The sequence below is a fragment of the Physeter macrocephalus genome, chromosome 6, assembly GCF_002837175.3.
Source record: "Physeter macrocephalus isolate SW-GA chromosome 6, ASM283717v5, whole genome shotgun sequence".
NCBI classification, from domain to species: domain Eukaryota; kingdom Metazoa; phylum Chordata; class Mammalia; order Artiodactyla; family Physeteridae; genus Physeter; species Physeter macrocephalus.
The window spans coordinates 39,946,667-39,964,339 of record NC_041219.1 but is presented as its reverse complement, the minus strand read 5'-3'; the positions used below and the strand labels follow the sequence as shown (position 1 = coordinate 39,964,339).

The 17,673-nt window shown below is 42.7% G+C and overlaps 1 protein-coding gene and 1 pseudogene across 8 annotated transcripts in view; both read left to right on the top strand.

The window, feature by feature from the left end:
- The window catches only part of BPIFC (BPI fold containing family C), a 44,239-nt gene extending 26,690 nt beyond the window's left edge, over nucleotides 1-17,549 (top strand). For 2 of the 8 annotated variants that reach the window (XM_007101981.4, XM_055085289.1), the window contains 4 exons: nucleotides 12,345-12,387; nucleotides 14,025-14,088; nucleotides 14,860-14,936; nucleotides 15,805-16,400. In XM_007101981.4, the coding sequence (XP_007102043.1) occupies nucleotides 12,345-12,387; nucleotides 14,025-14,088; nucleotides 14,860-14,936; nucleotides 15,805-15,927 (307 nt within the window). In that variant the 3' untranslated portion in view covers nucleotides 15,928-16,400. Of the gene's footprint in view, nucleotides 1-3,219; nucleotides 3,716-10,202; nucleotides 10,223-10,630; nucleotides 10,765-12,344; nucleotides 12,388-14,024; nucleotides 14,089-14,859; nucleotides 14,940-15,804; nucleotides 16,401-17,406 lie in introns of those variants that run through there. The other 6 variants (XR_008617579.1, XM_055085290.1, XM_055085291.1 and 3 more) reach the window with 6 other exon arrangements.
- Nucleotides 6,468-7,280, top strand: LOC102979931 (pleckstrin homology domain-containing family B member 2-like; annotated as a pseudogene).
- Nucleotides 17,550-17,673: the final 124 nt, after the last annotated feature.

The following is a 17,673-nucleotide window of genomic DNA, read 5'->3' as shown; positions in this document are numbered from 1 at the left end:
TTCAGGGTGAGCTGGTTTGGTCTTAAGTGACGTCATAGAGACACAGCAGGAAGAGGTGTAAAGTGGACGGGGATCGGTGAAACACCCCTGAGGAGAGCCAGGGAACACAGGGTCTCCGAATACGTCTCCCCAGAACACCACGGCCTTCCTAACTGTCCCCTGTCTGAGGGCGTCTCTCTCTAGAGCTGCTCAGGGCTGGCTACCTAGACACGAGATGCAGAAATCAGAGGCGAATCCAGGGTGGTGAGTTTAGAGAGGTGGGGAGATCATGGGCTTTGGAATCAGACTAGCTGGTTCAGGTCCCAGCCCGGATCATTAGCTGTGGGATCTCAGGCAAGTTTCTTAATCTCTCTGGGCCTACATTTTCTCCTCTATAAAATGATACAATAAAACCTACTTCAGGGAGTTGTTGTGAGGAGTACATGAGTTAATACATGTAAAGTGCATGTTAAGTGTTAAAAAAAAAAGATGGCTATGGCTATTATCTAAAATTATGGGGACTGGCCTCAGCCAGGGGAAGGAAGGACTCAATTATACAAGATCATTCCAAGAGCTCTATTAAGAAAACACCTCACTCCCCTGTCTCCTGTCCAGTGATGGCTATTAGAGAAATTGCCTTTTGTTCTACCATTTATAACTACACTTTATCATTGAGCCTTTACTATCTGCTGGTCCTGTACCAAGCACCACACATATATTACTTTATTTAAACCTCACAGCCCTGCATCTCCAGGATCCGGCACAGTGCTCCATAAATGTCTGTAGATTGAATGAATAATCCTGGAGGTAGCTTATCATCCCCATTTTCCAGCTTATAGAGGTCAAATAACTTACTCAAGTGTTGACCAAAATAAATGGACTGCCGGATATTTCTCCCCAGCAAAGATGTGTGTATTCGGGATGAGCAGAGAACTGCAGTTTGGGGTCTATAACCATGGTGAGCCCTGTGCAAGTCCCCACACGGCAAGGGAAGGAGAACCCTTTTATAGAGGGAAAAGGAAGTTGGGAGGGCTGTAGTAAACAAAGAGTCCATGGCTTTTCTTTAGCTAAGTCCTTGCCAGGAAACAAGAGGAGGCTTCCTTCTTCCTGTTGGGCTCTGCTGTCCGTCACAGGGTGTGAGAGCTCCCCCTGCTGGTCTCCAGACTCTATTGAACTGAGCTTTCTATTTATTAGTAATTTTTTATGCAAGTCACAGAGCTATTGAATGGCGGAGCTAGAACTTGAACCTTGAAGAGTGAGTCTTCAACGCCATGAGTGTTTGTTTACTTACTACATTGTACTGCCTTTGATGCGGTGAATAGCCAAGTCTTAGAAAATGAGACTTAGACCTACAACTTATAAAATAAATACCTTTGCCTAGAGGAGAAAGCCAGAAGCATGGAGTCAGGTTAAAGTGAAACAGGATGTCCTTTCTCTATGTTAAGTATTGATAGAAAAAAAGGAAGACACTGGCATTGTGTGTCCTGAAATGGAAAAAGCACACAGCCCTTTTCTCATTGCATTAAGGAACTGAGTGAAGGAAAGAAAAAAGAAAGCGAAAGCTGGGAGTACTAGTAATAAGCTTGACCTTTTTGTGTATGTCCAATTAAAAGCACAGGCTCTGGAGTCAAGCATGTCTCAATTTGAATTCTACCTCAGCCATTTGCTAGCTATGTGACCTTGAGCAAGTTAACTAACCTCTCTAAGTATCCGTTTCCTCCTCAGCAAAACAGAGCCCCTGTGTAGAATGTTGTATTGGTAGAGATGAGAATGTATGAAAAGCACAGCACCCAGCCCATAATCAGTGCTCAAGAAACATCCATTACTGCTACTAGTAGTGCTTTATTCTCTTTCCTTATTCTAGGATCAAAGTTTGGCCAAGTAAGAGGGAGAAATTGGTCCCAAGAGACATGACAAGTCAGGAGGGTCTTAAAAGCTGTGGAGTTGGCCCATAAACCAGATTCTTACAGCTCTTTCTATATTTGAGGCTTTTGTTCCAAACAGTTCTGTTTGGAGGTAGCTTCAATCCAAATGTCCATGTAGACATTTTTGAGACTAATTCAGGGACCAAATTAAACAACACTTTCCTTTTGATGGTCTTCATACACATGACTTAATTCTAACCCTTTTTCTTAATCGCATGCAAAGCTCAAGGCAATCAAATGCACATTATTGTTCAACCATTTAGAGCTTGGAACATTTTTTTTTTACATTCCCATGATTGAGGATTTGGATACTCCCAAACTGCACCCCACCCCACTACCACACACACAAACACACACACACACACACACACACACACACACACACACACCCCTACCTACCTGCCCTGCAACCCCTCCCATGCAACACCGTCAGAGAATGCAAATATAGCTGACTACAAGCAGATAGTATCACCACCCAACTCCACTTCTCACAGTTGGGCAGATAAACATTTCCTAGCGTGAGCCATCTGGTGAGAAATAGAAAGGAAAACAAGTCTGGGAAGAATGGATTCAGTTTCTGTTGGAACGGTGCTTGGACAGGCCAGCAGAGCTCAGTCTTGGCAACTGGGCTGATCTCCATCTCCATCCTCCCTCTGAACTACTGTTGAGGCCAGGGTAGAGGAAGGCCACAGTGGGGAGCCCCTATCGGAGGTGGAACCCCGAATGACTTCTTACCTTTCTCCCAGACTCACTTGGGGAATTTCTAGACTGCAGAAGGCAATGGAGTTAAAATACTGGGGAACTCTGCCTCATCAAGAGGGTCCTTTAATTCTGGAGTGGGCTCAACACATTCCTCCCCTCAAAACTTTTCATCATTGGATTAAATCTACAGCCTAGGGTTTTCAAGCTCTTCAATGTCTTGTCCTGCCTTTCCAGCCAGCCAGTCTTACCTCCCATAGCTCCCTAAATGAACATTTTTCTTTAGGTGCTTCACCCTCAAGGTGACCTCAATTCTCATAGATACTTTCCCACCCATCCTTTATCTGCTTGTTTATCCATACATCCATTCAATGATAATTTATCGAGCACCTATTACGTGCTCTGCACTGTTCCTGATACAAAACGTTGAGAGAAGAACAATGGTTTCTACCTTCCAGGTCCACCGCCTGGTGAGGGTAACACTCAGGTTTTTTTAAAATTAATTTTTATTTGAGTATAGTTGCTTTACAATGTTGTGTTAGTTTCTACTGTACAGCAAAGTGAATCAGCTATATGTATAAATATCCCCTCTTTTTTGGATTTCCTTCCCATTTAGGTCACCACAGAGCATTGTGTAGAGTTTCCTGTGCTATACAGTAGGTTCTCATTAGTTATGTATTTTATACATGGTATCAGTAGTGTATATATGTCAATCCCAATCTCCCAATTCATCCCACCTCCCCTCCCCCTTGGTGTCCATACTTTGTTCTCTATGTCTTTGTCTCTATCTCTGCTTTGCAAATAATATCATGTATGCCATTTTTCTAGATTTCACATATATGTGTTAATATACGATATTTGTTTTTCTCTTTCTGACTTACTTCACTCTGTATGACAGTCTCTAGGTCCATCCACGTCTCTACAAATGACCCAATTTCATTCCTTTATATGGCTGAGTAATATTCCATTGTATATATGTACCACATGCTAATGGACAGGGTAGGGTGCCTGTACATGGTAGTATACAGAGTGCTTCTCTCAAAGGGCAATTTATTTCCGCTCTCCCCCCGTATTACACACACACACACACACACACACACACACACACACACACACACACACACACACACACCCCTCGCTGGTCTCATCACCTTTTCACACCTTCTCAGAATTCCTGCAACAAGTAGTGTGTAAACCCACAAAAGAGGGCTTCCCTGGTGGCGCAGTGGTTGAGAGTCCGCCTGCCGATGCAGGGAACACGGGTTTGTGCCCCGGTCCGCGAAGATCCCACATGCCGCGGAGCGGCTGGGCCCGTGAGCCATGGCCGCTGAGCCTGCGCGTCCGGAGCCTGTGCTCCGCAACGGGAGAGGCCACAACAGTGAGAGGCCCGCGTACCGCAAAAAAACAAAACAAAGCAAAACAAAACCCACAAAAGAGCACCTGAATACAGGCTGCTTTGTATTGTTCTCTAATTGCTTCCTGTACATAAAGTTTCTCCCCATCCCTCATAAATATAGATATAAATAAAATTCTTCACATTGCCTAGCACATTACCAAGCATAGAAGAAGCACCTGGGAACTTCTCAGCCTGCCAATCTTTTCTCCATACTGCAGCCAGAGTGATCTTTACAAAACACTGACATCCTCTCCCTTCTTAGAAACCTGCCACAGATTCCTTTTCAGGTAAACATCAAAATTCCAGCATGACCTGGGAAACCCAGCCCTGTCAGCTGCTGTCTGTCTGTCTAGCATGGTCTCACTGTGCTCTCTCCATAGCTCTCTGTTCCCTCCACTGGGCCTTTGGCCTCTGCCCAGACCCCTCCACTCTTCCTTCCCCATTTTACCTTTTTAGTCCTGCTCATCCTTCATATGTCAGTTCAAGGACACAGCCCTTTCTTGGAAACCTTCCTGCGTCCACAAAGTTAGATCAGATTCCTTTGTCATTTGCCTTAGTGAACAAATGAACGTATTTCTTTCCTTCAGACTATTGATCTAACCTGTAGTTGAACGTTCATCAGTGCAGTTATTTGGTTAATGTCTGCCTTCCCACTAGGCTGTAAGCTATATGGAGCAGTGAGTGTGTTTGGTTTTTCTCACACTTGTATCTCTGGTACCTGTCCCAGAGCTGATATATACTGGGTATTCAATAGATATCTGCTGGAAGAATCAATGAGTGAACGAATGAACACTAAGTGCTAAGTGTGCCATGCTCTGTACTCAATCACACGAATACAGAGGGAATTAAGACTGTATCTCAACCCACAAGGAATTTATAGTCATAGGGCAAAGAGATAAGCAATCATTATAGGGGATTGAGTGCAAGGATTGATTTTCAATGTCTGCCATGGCCACAGGGTTGGAGGAATGGCATTGCGAATGCCTGTGCTTTGGTCCACTTGGCCTTCATTATGTCATAGTTGCTATATTGACTCAGATTATGAAGGGCTTTTTGCCATGCTTAAAAGTTTGCACTTTAGCTCTGGTTTTCAATCAGAGCAGTAAACCTTCTCCAAAACTTTAAAAATAAACTATACTTTTATATGCCTGCAAGGTAAACCTATTTGAGCTCCCTTTCTCCCCAGTTACTCTGTGGTTCTGTAATAAAAATTAGCTGCTAGTAGCAGGGCTTTAAGTAACAGGTTAGGTGCCAGGTGAAGGATAAAATGTCAAAGGAGTGAAGTTGTTCGCCACCTAGTGGTCTGAGTTGAGCTTGTGTGTTTTTCAGAACCTGGACAGGAAGAGTTTGCTCTTTGCTCCACCTGTTTCTCTGCAGTTAGTGAGACTTGTCTCTTAGTAAACTAACCTAGTAAATATGCCTAGAGACTAGTAAATAGATAATAGTCATGCGGCCCTCATAGGAAAGGATAGTTGGTTTGCGGGAAGCTCAGGTGGTCCTGAGATAACCAATCATGGCTTAGGGTTGTGATGAAAGAAAAGAAAGGAAACTCACAAGTGTGTTCCATTTTATGTAGACCTAATTTCTAAATTGCTCTAGATTGCCCATTGTAAGAGGCAGGGTGACCAGGGGGAGGCACCCACATTTCCCCAGCAGTGCCTGCAAATGTTTGTTCAACTGCTCAGCTTACTTCCTTCAAAGATGCCCCAATGATTCTGGTCCTCACTTTCCACTAAGATCAATTTGAGCCACAGTGCCTCTGATACCATTTCTGATCCTTGTCAGAATTAACAGTCTTTCTGGTTTTTACTCTTAGCTGTCACTTTGAATAAATCTCAAAACCTAATTCATGCTAACATGATATTGGCTGATAATAAGCAAACTTACCTCTTCTGTGAATATCTACTCCTTAAATGAAGTAACAGAAAGATTCCCGGAAGAGGTCACACCTGAGTGAAATCTTAAGCAAGTAAAAGGAGTTAACCGGCCAAAGAGAAAGGAGAAGGGCAATTCTAGAAGGAGGGAGCCACATGAGCAAAAAGCATGGAGGCCAGAAATATCATGGAATATGCAAGGAAACACCTCAAGGTCGTTTTAGGATCTTTATGGCCTTACCCACTCTAATTTTTGGAGACTCCATCCTAAAATATATTGCACATATTCAAATGCATTCCACAGTAAATATAATTTATATTTAACTGTGAGTCGGGTTGAGTTAACGTGACTAGTGGCCATAATGTTACGTGTTGTAGACATTTATTAATTTTAATTTTTCAGGATTTTTTGGTATGTGTTTTGAAGCCAATATACTTTAAACTCAGGTATATAGTACCTGATGAAAAAGACAGCATAGCGCTAAGCAGTTCGGAGTTACTGAGTATAAAGTTCAAGGTAGAGGGCGTGAGGCAGTCGGAGCCCGGCAGTGACCTTGTGCTCCCGCCCTGCTTTGGTGCGCGGCTGTGGCCAGAGGCTTTGCAGGTGAAAAGACGGCGTTTGTGAAGAGTGGATGGTTGCTGAGACAGAGTACTATTTTGAAGCGCTGGAAGAAGAATTGGTTTGACCTGTGGTCAGATGGTCACCTGACCTATTATGATGACCAAACTCGGCAGAGTGTAGAGGATAAGGTGCACATGCCAGTGGACTGAATCAACATCCACATGGGACATGAATGTCAGGATATTCACCCTCCAGATGGGAAAGCAAAAGACTGCTGCAGATTGTTTGCCGAGATGGGAAAACCATCAGTCTTTGTGCAGAAAGCACAGATGATTGTTTGGCCTGGAAATTTACACTTCAGGATTCCAGGACAAACACAGCTTATGTTGGCTCAGAAGTCATGTATGATGAGACTGCCATGGCTTCCTCCCCACCTCCTTACATGGCCTATGCTGCACCAACCCCTGAGCAGGCATATGGCTATGGTCCATACAGTGGTGCATACCCACCAGGAACTCAAGTTTTCTATGCTGCAAACGGGCAGGCTTATGCTGTACCCTATCAGTACCCATATGCAGGACTTTATGGATAGCAGCCTGCCAACCAAGTCATCATTTGTGAGTGGTATTAAGACAATGACAGTGACCTGGTGCTGGGCATGCTGGCTGCAGCAGCTACAGGCATAGCCTTAGGGTATCTGTTCTGGGTCTTCTAGAGTCCTTGGAACCTGGATGTGCATAGCTTCTGATACCCTGTGTGCAATAATATACCTTGCAGGGCATTTCTGTTTGTTATAAATGTTTTTAATAATAGTTTTAGTAGTTCTATTTTTTGTTTTGTTTTGTTTTGTGGTATGCTGGCCTCTCACTGTTGTGGCCTCTCCCGTTGTCGAGCACAGGCTCCGGACGCACAGGCTCAGCGGCCATGGCTCATGGGCCCAGCCGCTCCGCGGCATGTGGGATCCTCCCAGACCGGGGCACGAACCCGTGTCCCCTGCATCGGCAGGCAGACTCTCAACCACTGTGCCACCAGGGAAGCCCTAGTAGTTCTTTTGAAAGTAGTGACATCATACTTATAACTAATCCATATAAGTACCACAGAGAAGGCTTTGGACTGCTGTTTAGCTAAAACGTGGACTATTTGGGGGCACTGGCTCATTCTAGGAGTTTTTTATGGCACTCTCAGAATACCTTATTTGAACACACCTGTTTGGAAAGGCCATTTTCCTTTTAGAGTTAGGCCTTAGTGCTTAAGGGATAGTTTATTTTAGTGTTACACTTGTAACATGGTGATGTATGAGTGAGTGAGTGATTAGGGCAAGAAGCACTGCAGCTGTTTTGTTTTAATGCCAGCCTTTGAAACCTCAGACCAGAACTGGCTGCACGTTACTTCAGGAATTGTAGGCTGGAACCTTCCTGAGGCAGCGGTGTTATATGCCCACAGCCTCTGGGGCTCTGCGGGCTTCCAGCAAAGCTGACTGCTCAGGATGATGGGCGGGATGGCAGATCCCCCCCCTTTAAAATGATGCCTTTTCATTTTATTTTTACTAGTTTGTTTTTTGTAGCCATGCTTGGAAAACAACTCAAATTAGGAGTAGACTTGAGTCTCAGCGTTTTAGGGCTTTATCATTTAAAACTTGAACAAGGCAAAACAATTACAAACAAGTGTGTGGAGGTAGATTTGCTTTATTCAGAGGCATCATGTTTTTAGTGTTTACTTTGACTATTTTTATTGCCACTTCAGCCTACTTATAGCTTATTTTTCTACTTGTTGAGAAAGTAATATTAAGAGAATGGTGAGGAAAGTGGAATGAGAGCCATAGTAACAGTGTTACTGTTTCAGGGGATTGGGCTGCACTGAGGATCCTCTTTCCCACCCTTCTGAAGGCTGTTAAAGAGCCCGTTTCCTGTCCTGTGCAGGACTGGGGCGCTGTGGCTGTCCCCGAGCACTGGGGTGCGTGCAGCGCCGGTGGCGGCATGGTGGGGGAGGCTCAGGTTACAGATGGGAATTGTGGCCTAAGGACATGAATGACCTGCTCAAGGTATTACTCCACCTGATCAGGACACCGGCCTTGTTTTTATTCTTGACTCAAATGTTACAGAGAAGCTTGAACCATTTAATTTGAGCCCCAACTATGTGTGGAGCTCTGGAAAACTGAGAGTCGTGCATTTCTGTTATTTCTTATTTCTTTATTTATGTAAATTTTAAAACTTCAATTATTCCAGTTTTCTGTCGTGCATGCTTTAAAAAATGTACTTTTACAAAGGCAGTTTAGCACATTGAAGTCTCTGCCCCTATATTCCATGTGGCCCTATTTTCCATAAAATACACTGCTAGTAGCACAAATTCTGTTTGTATTCTCTGTGGCCAGTTACATACATAGTCTTTTGTTCCACTGATCAACGCACTCCACCTCTAAGGCAGACTTAAATAGATCTATCTCCGTATGAAACCAGATGCCAAATGAACTTTGTGGTGACCACAGGTCTGTTTTCCTAGTCAATTCTGTTGCACTCGTTGACACTGGAGAGTCTGTTTCCAGCTGAAAAGAAGTATACTTGGCTGTCATCTCTTTGGATGTTTGACATGGTGGAAAGTTGCCAGATGTGATGTGTGACAACACTGGTTTTGATGGTTAAAAATGTTACTTTAGGGGCTTCCCTGGTGGCGCAGTGGTTGAGAATCCGCCTGCCGATGCAGGGGACACGGGTTCGTGTCCCGGTCCGGGAAGATCCCACATGCCGCGGAGCGGCTGGGCCCGTGAGCCATGGCCGCTGAGCCTGCGCGTCCGGAGCCTGTGCTCCGCAACGGGAGAGGCCACAACAGTGAGAGGCCCGCGTACCATAAAAACAAAAACCAAAACCAAAAAAAAAAAAAAGTTACTTTAGTTACTTTACATTGTATGTAATGGTTTTGTTCAGATGGTAATCATTATTTGAGCTGTATGCTTTACTTACAAAATACTGAACTCGGGCTTCCCTGGTGGCGCAGTGGTTGAGAGTCCGCCTGCCGATGCAGGGGACGCGGGTTCGTGCCCCGGTCCGAGAAGATCCCACATGCCGCGGAGCGGCTGGGCCCGTGAGCCATGGCCGCTGAGCCTGTGCGTCCGGAGCCTGTGCTCCGCAACGGGAGAGGCCACAACAGTGAGAGGCCCGCGTACCGCAAAAAAATAAATAAATAAATAAAAATAAAAACCAAATACTAAACTCAGTTTTTAATGTTACATCAGGGTATTAATTTTGAACTTGGAATTACTGGAACCACAGATACTGAGTTATGTCAGTGAAATGCCCTTGAAGCAGATGGTCTCCCTGTGTTCCCCTGGCTTCCCTCTGACAGAAGTGGGAGAGCTATGGACTGAAGCTTGGGCACATGTATTCCCCCACATCTCCAGTCCCTGTCCACAGCGGGGCCAGCCCCACTGGGCAACTATACTTGAGTCTGGAAGTTCAATGTCACTAGTGACTTGATCCTGAGAGGAAATGCATACTCGGTATAAAGATGGGCTGAGATATTTCATTTCCCTGGCCCCAACTCTCCTAGATGCCAACACTTAGGTAATCCTAAATCAAGAAGTTAGGTGAGTTGGAAGGAACTTGTTCAGGTTTAGTCAGTATTTTACTTCCACGTGTACTTTTAACTAGTTGGCCTTTGACATTGCACACATGCCAGTCTGCTTGGTTCTTAGCTCTGTTCTTTTAATTCCTTGAGTTAACTTCAGGGTCTTAGATGTAAAGAGAAGAGAGAGACCCGTGATTGTGTTTCAGATCATCATTCATGAAACGGGCCAGACCGGGACCCAAGATCTGGATCATGGGAGAAGTTCCTGTCATTGAGACAAAATGACCCACATTTATTTTCTGCATTAATTGTGATACTGTGTGATCTATCTTTCTGCTTCCCAAGTTTATGTAGACACCAGTATGGGATGCAGTTCCATTTTTTTCCCCTAGGTTGATCTTTTTTTCTGACTGCTTGCCTGTCTCTAGTATTCTGTTGTGTCCTCAGAACGTATTTTTCCCTGTATATGCAAATTGTATGTATATAAGTGAAAATGTTAATACATTAAATGATTGCTAACCTTAAAAGAAAATTCAAGGTAGAGAATGAAAGATGAGAACAGAGAGGCAGCTGGGAGTCAGGATACAGAAAGCCTCCTGTGCTGCATGAATCACTCGGATTTTATCATAACCAGGAAAGAATGTTGAGCAGGAGAACGTCCTCGTCAGACATGCGTGTAATGTAGCTCACTCTGGGGATGGTGTGGAAGATGGATTGGAGAGAATCAAGACTGAAGACAGGGAGTTCCCCTGGAGGGATGATGCAGAAGTAAGACTCTAGACCTGGGCAAAAGTGAGCCATAGGAAGCTAAATGGGGAGAACAAAATGAGTCAACATCGTATAATGGAAGGGAGCTTTGGGGTGGCATCAAGAGATCTGTGTTCCAGTCCCAAATCTGCCATTAATATTCCCCTCTTTGGACCTCAGTTTTCCCATGTGTACAATGAAGGAATCCTCCCTGTGGATTACTATTGCTCCATAGTACAATTCTATTGATTACTATTGTTTCATATTACTATTACTATTGCTTCATTTTATTATTACCATTGATTACTATTGCTTCATATTACTATTACTATTGATTACTATTGCTTCATATTACTATTACCATTGCATTGAACATCAAGTGTGTACGTTGGGAGGACTACCTGTGGATCAGTCCTTGGAAAAATTGGGAAAGAGACAATGTTGGCCTTTAGCTTTATCATGAAGATTACAAAATATCAAGCATCAGAACAGGCTGTGTTGGGGAGGTGAGGGACTCCCTGCTAATGGGACCTATAGCAAAGGTTCTGTTGGTATTTGACAAAGAATATCAAGGGCATTATGTGCTGGCCTAACTGTTAGCATTTCTCCTAGTTATAATAACAGCATTGATAGAGTGCTAAGGATATGCTAGGCACGGTTCTAGGCATTTTATGTGCATTATTTCATTCCATCTTCACTATAGTCCTATGAGGTAGGTACCATTCTTATTCCTATTTTGTAGATGAGAAAACTAAGATCCAGAGAGAGTAAGTAATTCTATGTAGTAAGAGGGAGAAATGGGATTCAAACTCAGGCATTCCACAGAGTCCCTCTTCTTTAACAATTATACTATACTGCCTTTCATATCAGATAGCCGTCCCAGCTAACGCTTCCCTTATGTGTTCTGACTGAGCTAATAAAAAAATCATACATGTAATGCCTCCTTCAGAGGGGTGTGGCCTAGACTGAGCATAGAGCTTAAGAGTCAAATAGAGTGAGATTTGTCACCTGCACCTATCAATTGCTGACTCTGTGACTTGGGAAATTTACTTTCCCTCTCTGATCATCAGTTTTCTTGTCTGCCAGTGGGACAGTAATAGTAGCATTTCTTACAGGGTCATTATGAAGATTAAATTTTTGAATGTTTACAAAGCTCCTAGAATAGTCCACGTCCTACAGTGGCACTACCACCATCGTCATCATTGTCATATTTATTAATAAGGGACCGGCCTGACTCGGGGAAGTTATAAGGTTGAGTTCAGAGCAAGAAGACCTAAAAACTGTTTCTTAAGAATGTTCTGCATTCCAAGTGGCCAACAGTAAATCGCATATAGCAAATGCACTTGGGCAACCATCCTGGTTACAAATCCAAGCTTTCTGTTAACCCTGCTCTTCTTCTTAAGCAGCAAATATAGGGGTAAAGATGTACTAGAACGCTATGTTCTTACAAGTTTGTGTGGTTTTTTAAATAACGGCTTATTGAACTAAAGAAAAAAAAAGTTCCCTTTCCTTTTTGTTTCTTTCTTCTGATACGGTTGTTTTTAAGTCTTCCCTCCTTTAACTTTTTCCCATTGGTTTTTGTTGCTGTGTTTTGTTTTCAGATTCCACCTCTCTTTGCCAGAGTCCAGTCGCAGCAATGTTGAGGTAGGAATCGGAGCTCTCAGAGTCCCCATACAGGGAAAAATGAGAATTTTCCTATATAGTAGCTGGATGATTGTTTTCTTTGCCTCTGATTGTAGGTTTTAACTTTAAAATTCTTTATGTAGCTACTCATCCACCAAGCCTGTTAACTATTAAACTCTCCAATTTACTTTTATCTATTCAAAAAGACTTTCAAAAGAACTCAAAAGACTGTTAAGACTGTGTAATATTGGGGAAAAAACCAGACATTTCATTTTTTGGATAAAATAATCCTCTAGAGTTAAATTTAAGATTCAGACTACCAAAGGATGATGCTCTATATAAATTATTAGGCTATGATTAGGTTTGCTCTTCAAAGGATATCTACCCATTTCCTAAAATTAGGTCAAGGTTCCTAATTTTAGGAGGTTGTGTAGGTGCCTCTTAGGAGGGTCTAGCCTGGTGACCTCCTGACTGGAAGAGGTCATCCCAACATTCGACTTGGAAACCCCCCTCCCCAAGCTTCAGGAAGATCAGCCAGATCACTAATTGGTGCCCCTACCCTCATGTCGCTTATGTTCTAGAGCACTGGTTCTCAACTAGGGTCAATTTCCCCCTCCAGGGGCGTTTGGCAGTGTTTGTAGACATGTCTGAAAAATGACAATGGTATATACTGGGCATTTTACATAATATTAACTTGTTTAATCCTGATAACAACCCTCTGAGATTAGTACTATTATCTTCATTTTACAGTTGAGGAAATTGAGGCACAGAGAGATGTTTCCCAACATCATACAGTAAAGTGGTAAAAACAAGAGATAAACCTAGGACATCTGCTTCAGAGCCACCCTTGCTAAGCTTCAAAGAGGTTCTTATTATTGCTAAGCATATAGGATGCTTTAAAAATATTCACTGAATGGGGCTTCCCTGGTGGCGCAGTGGTTGAGGGTCCGCCTGCCGATGCAGGGGACACGGGTTCGTGCCCCTGTCCGGGAAGATCCCTCATGCCGCGGAGCGGCTGGGCCCGTGAGCCATGGCCGCTGAGCCTGCGCGTCCGGAGCCAGTGCTCCGCAACCGGAGAGGCCACAGCAGTGAGGGGCCCGCGTACCGAAAAAAAAAAAAAAGTTCACTGAATGAACTGATGTTCATCATAGTGCATTTGTTTTTAATACCTAAATCTTCCCAGGAACCAGCAGTTTGCTAAGATTATTAAAGATAAATTGCATGTTCTGGTGGTGCTATTAGCTATAGAGCATAATATAATACAAGGAAACTCCTGTGGCCAGGGTTCCCAATAAATTAATGGAAGACTACTAATTGGAATATCTATTAGTCATTCAAGATTATCTTACTTGATAAGTATCTAAGCTGTTATGTTTGCTGCCACCATGTGGTCCCTCTGCATTTGTTGTCACCATGATCTACTGTAGAGAGGAACCTAAATGTCCATCCTCAAAGAGGAAAAAAGATTAGGAAACCCTGTAAAATGGCTTCCCACAAAATAGCTTTCAGTGTCTGGAAAGCTAGAATATCTCTATGGGGAGATGCTAATTATTGCTTTCAGTCCTGATAAAGTCTGGGAGAGTACATGTCCAAACCAGGTATGGTGCTTTCAAAATGCCCGGATTTGGCAACTGATTCAGTTTCCCCTTTCATTTTAGGTCTTGAGGTTTGAGAATATTCTGTCCTCCATTCTCCACTTCGGAGTCCTCCCACTGGCCAACGGTAAGGGATTCTTGGAAAACAATGTGACACTGACATTGGCTAAGTGTTGGGGATTGTCTGGGACTTTCCATCCTGAAGCTTGTACTTCTAATGTGTTATTATGAATCGAGGCCAGCACCAGAATTGACAGAGTCTGTACCATCAACAATACAGTTTTGAAGTTAGATATTACAGGTCCAGGCCTTGTTAGCAAATCTACTTGCAGACTCAGCAAGAACGGCTAACTCTGGTTGAGTTAAGGAGATTAAAACCACTCTCCTTAGGCAGTCAAGAGTCTCCTTCTGGTCAACCGGAAATGAGATGATGATCCCTAGAAGGTGTCTCTGTGGTTCTTATGCAAAGACCACCATCTGGACAGACACAGTTTTAATGAATGACAATCCTAGGCCTTCTCCCTACACTGCAATTGTTCACAAACTGTAGCATCTTGAGTTTGGCTTGGTTAAAATATGCTTTGTAGCATATTTGAGAGATCAAAATATTCTCAGGACCCACTAGTTAAGGTATTTTCAAAATACAAATTGGACAAGTTGCCAGCATTTTTTCTGCCATCCAAATGCCCATAGTTGCAGGTGCATTTTTATTAAGCACAGATTAATTAACCATTCTTTCAGGGAAATGCTAGGGATATATCAGAGAGAATGAAGACACAGAACCAGGAAGAATGGAAAGATAAATTATCAAAAAGTTTCTTGTTAGTCTCTTACTAAAAGGTTTACTAAGTCTTCCATGCCCATGCCCAATTATTTTACATCTTGTTCTATATTTCAGCAAAATTGCAGCAAGGATTTCCTCTGCCCAACCCACACAAAATCTCATTCGTCAATTCAGATATTGAAGTTCTTGAGGTAAGAATTATCAACATTAATTGCCCTATTTCTTTTCATAGTAGAATATGCCTCTTCCTATTTTGCTTACTTTTTGTTTTATTTTGTTTTGCTTTGTTTTTTCCCAGCCCAGGGAATTTTATAAATAAGATGTTTAGCTCTTAAAGCCCATAATTAACAATGAAAAGCACTTAAACTTGAGTTTAAAAATCAGATCAAAGTGGAGAAAAAAACCATCAGAGCAAGTCTGATTTCCCTTTGAAGCCAAGTTTATTCACACCACACTACAAGAAGATGCACTAGTGCACTGTATTTCATTTGTTCCACAAGACAACTTGTAAGGCTGGGATTATTAATCCCATTTTATAGATGAGGAAAGTAAGATTCAGAGAGGTGAAGTGGCTTGTGTAGCTGGAAAAGGGCATATCTGAGACTAGACTGACTCTTCTGATTCTCTCAGTCAGTAAACTTTTGCCTGAACCAAAGACCCTCCTCTGGGTTCAGGGATCTGTTGTGAGCTGTTTCCTGGTTAATCATTATTAACAAACTTCAGAATACCTTGTTTCTTCCTTTCTGGGGCTTTTTGGTTTGGGGAGGTGAACATAAGATTCTGACAGAATTCTCCAATCCTATATACTACCCTGCACTCCCTCTCCCCTCCCCATGTCCCTTTCTATAACTGCTTAAGTCACATAAGGTGAACAAGAATCCAAAATGGCCTGTTCCTATGTCTGAGGCATTCACAAGAGGGACAGGGGTTAGGAAGGGTATTGCACAGTAGGACCTGGTAAAGAAACCACGTCTCCCCAACCCCTCAGGCAAACCCAGACATCCTATGGCTCCAGGTGCCCCAAATTTGATATCATCTTCATTGTTGCATCCTCTTCAGGGTTTCCTTTTGATTTCCACTGACCTGAAGTATAAAACGTCCTTAAAGCAGCAGCCAAGTTTCCATGGTTGGGAAGTTCTGAACCTGATAAGTGGACAGTGGAGGGGGAAGCCAGCCCCTTGATTGCCTGTTTGGAGTCCACTCCAGGAAGTAAATGGCCCTTAATCCCACAGCTCCTGTAAACCCAGAGCGGGAAGATGGTACACATGGGAATTGTGAAGCTCTTGCGAATTGCTGGAACTTTTCTTTTTCAAGCCCTCATGGATGTAGAGGGAGGCAAACTGGGTGAAAGAGCTCAGTCGGGATGTGTGTGTTCCCATGTGTGTGGAGGGGTATATGTTTGAATGTGTGTTCATGTTTGAGTGCATGTTGTGTGTTCCTGTGTCTATGAGATTCTGGGGGCAAGAGTGAAGCGTGTACTTCTAAGGAGGTGCATGAGAAACTCTCAAATACAGATTTGCATCAGTTGTTATCAGCGGAGGTCCCTTCAGCCCCTTCAGCTCTCTAGGGTTCCCCCCTCCCTGCATATTGGATTTTATGTTTTATATTTACTGTTACTGTCCCCTGTATTTAATTAAAATTGTTTTCTATCAATGTCAATTTTGCCTTTTTCTTTGCAAATTTTCTTGCCCCAGATTTTTTTTTAATAAAATAAGACTGGTAAGAAGAAAATTTAGTGTCCTTAACTTTAACACAAACTGAGCTTGTACAGAATTCAAGAATTTCAAGAATTTTAAATCCTTGATTTAAAAAGGGAATATGTTGTCTCTTTAGATGTTTCCAGAGAGAAACAGAGTGAACGCGGGAAACTCTAGAAGTTGTATCACTTGTTTAAGTTTTAGGCTGTTTTCCCTTTCAAATTAAATGAAATGGCAGTGAAGGGTACTAAACCTAGATAAATCACAGTAGGTTAAGTTAAAGCAACCAATCAATGGGGCGAAATTGGGGCAGAAGAGGAGGAAAGGGGAACCCATATGGATAATGTAGGAAATGAATAGAAACCACACTTTGCATTTGTGGTGCTGACAATCCAGTGGGGGAATGGAAGAGAACCGTTTACTGGAGGGCTTACCAAGTGTCATTTCATTTAATCCTCACAGCCACTCTGTGAAGAATTATGATCCCATTTTATAGATAAGGAAACAAAGGTTAAAAGAGATGAATCACACAAAGCCAGTAAACAGCAAAGGTAAAAATTCAATCGAAGGCTTTCTGATTTCAAAGTCTCTGTTCTTTACATGAGGTAGGATTAGAAACCGAAGGCACTTAAAGCTCACTTATTACTGTGAAGAAGCGACACTGGATAAAAGCACAATCACAGAGTCCTTAGTCATCACAGAAGGCTGGACTGGGAAGCTCTGGCTATGCATAGAGACTGCCATTTACTCATCTTCGTATTGCTCATAAAATAGCAATAGATGCCCCCGTAATAGATGCCCCTGTCAGTGCTGTTGGAATAAATGATAAAATGCTACGTTTCATTCTTTGGAATGCCCTTCTCTGAAAGAAAAGTTATTTAATGTGTTCACAAATTCATTCTGAAACATTACAAAATTTCCGTTGTGGTATTTATTTAGACATGTTCCTCTTTCTCGGCTGCAGACATTTCTTCCCCCTCACTACTAGGGATGTAAACTCCAAGCAGATGGATTCTTTAGAACAACTGGACCTGATCCCGATTCAGTGTGTTTTTCAGTGCTGGAAAACACTTCCAAAACGAAGGATAACTAGATCATACTAAAAACTACTGTACTGCATTTAGCTTAGCTTTAGCCTAGAAGAAAATGACTAGTTAACATCCAAAAAGGTAACGCTAGAGGACAGGCTAACTTAACTTAAAGAAAAAAAAAAAAAAAAAAAAAAAAAAGC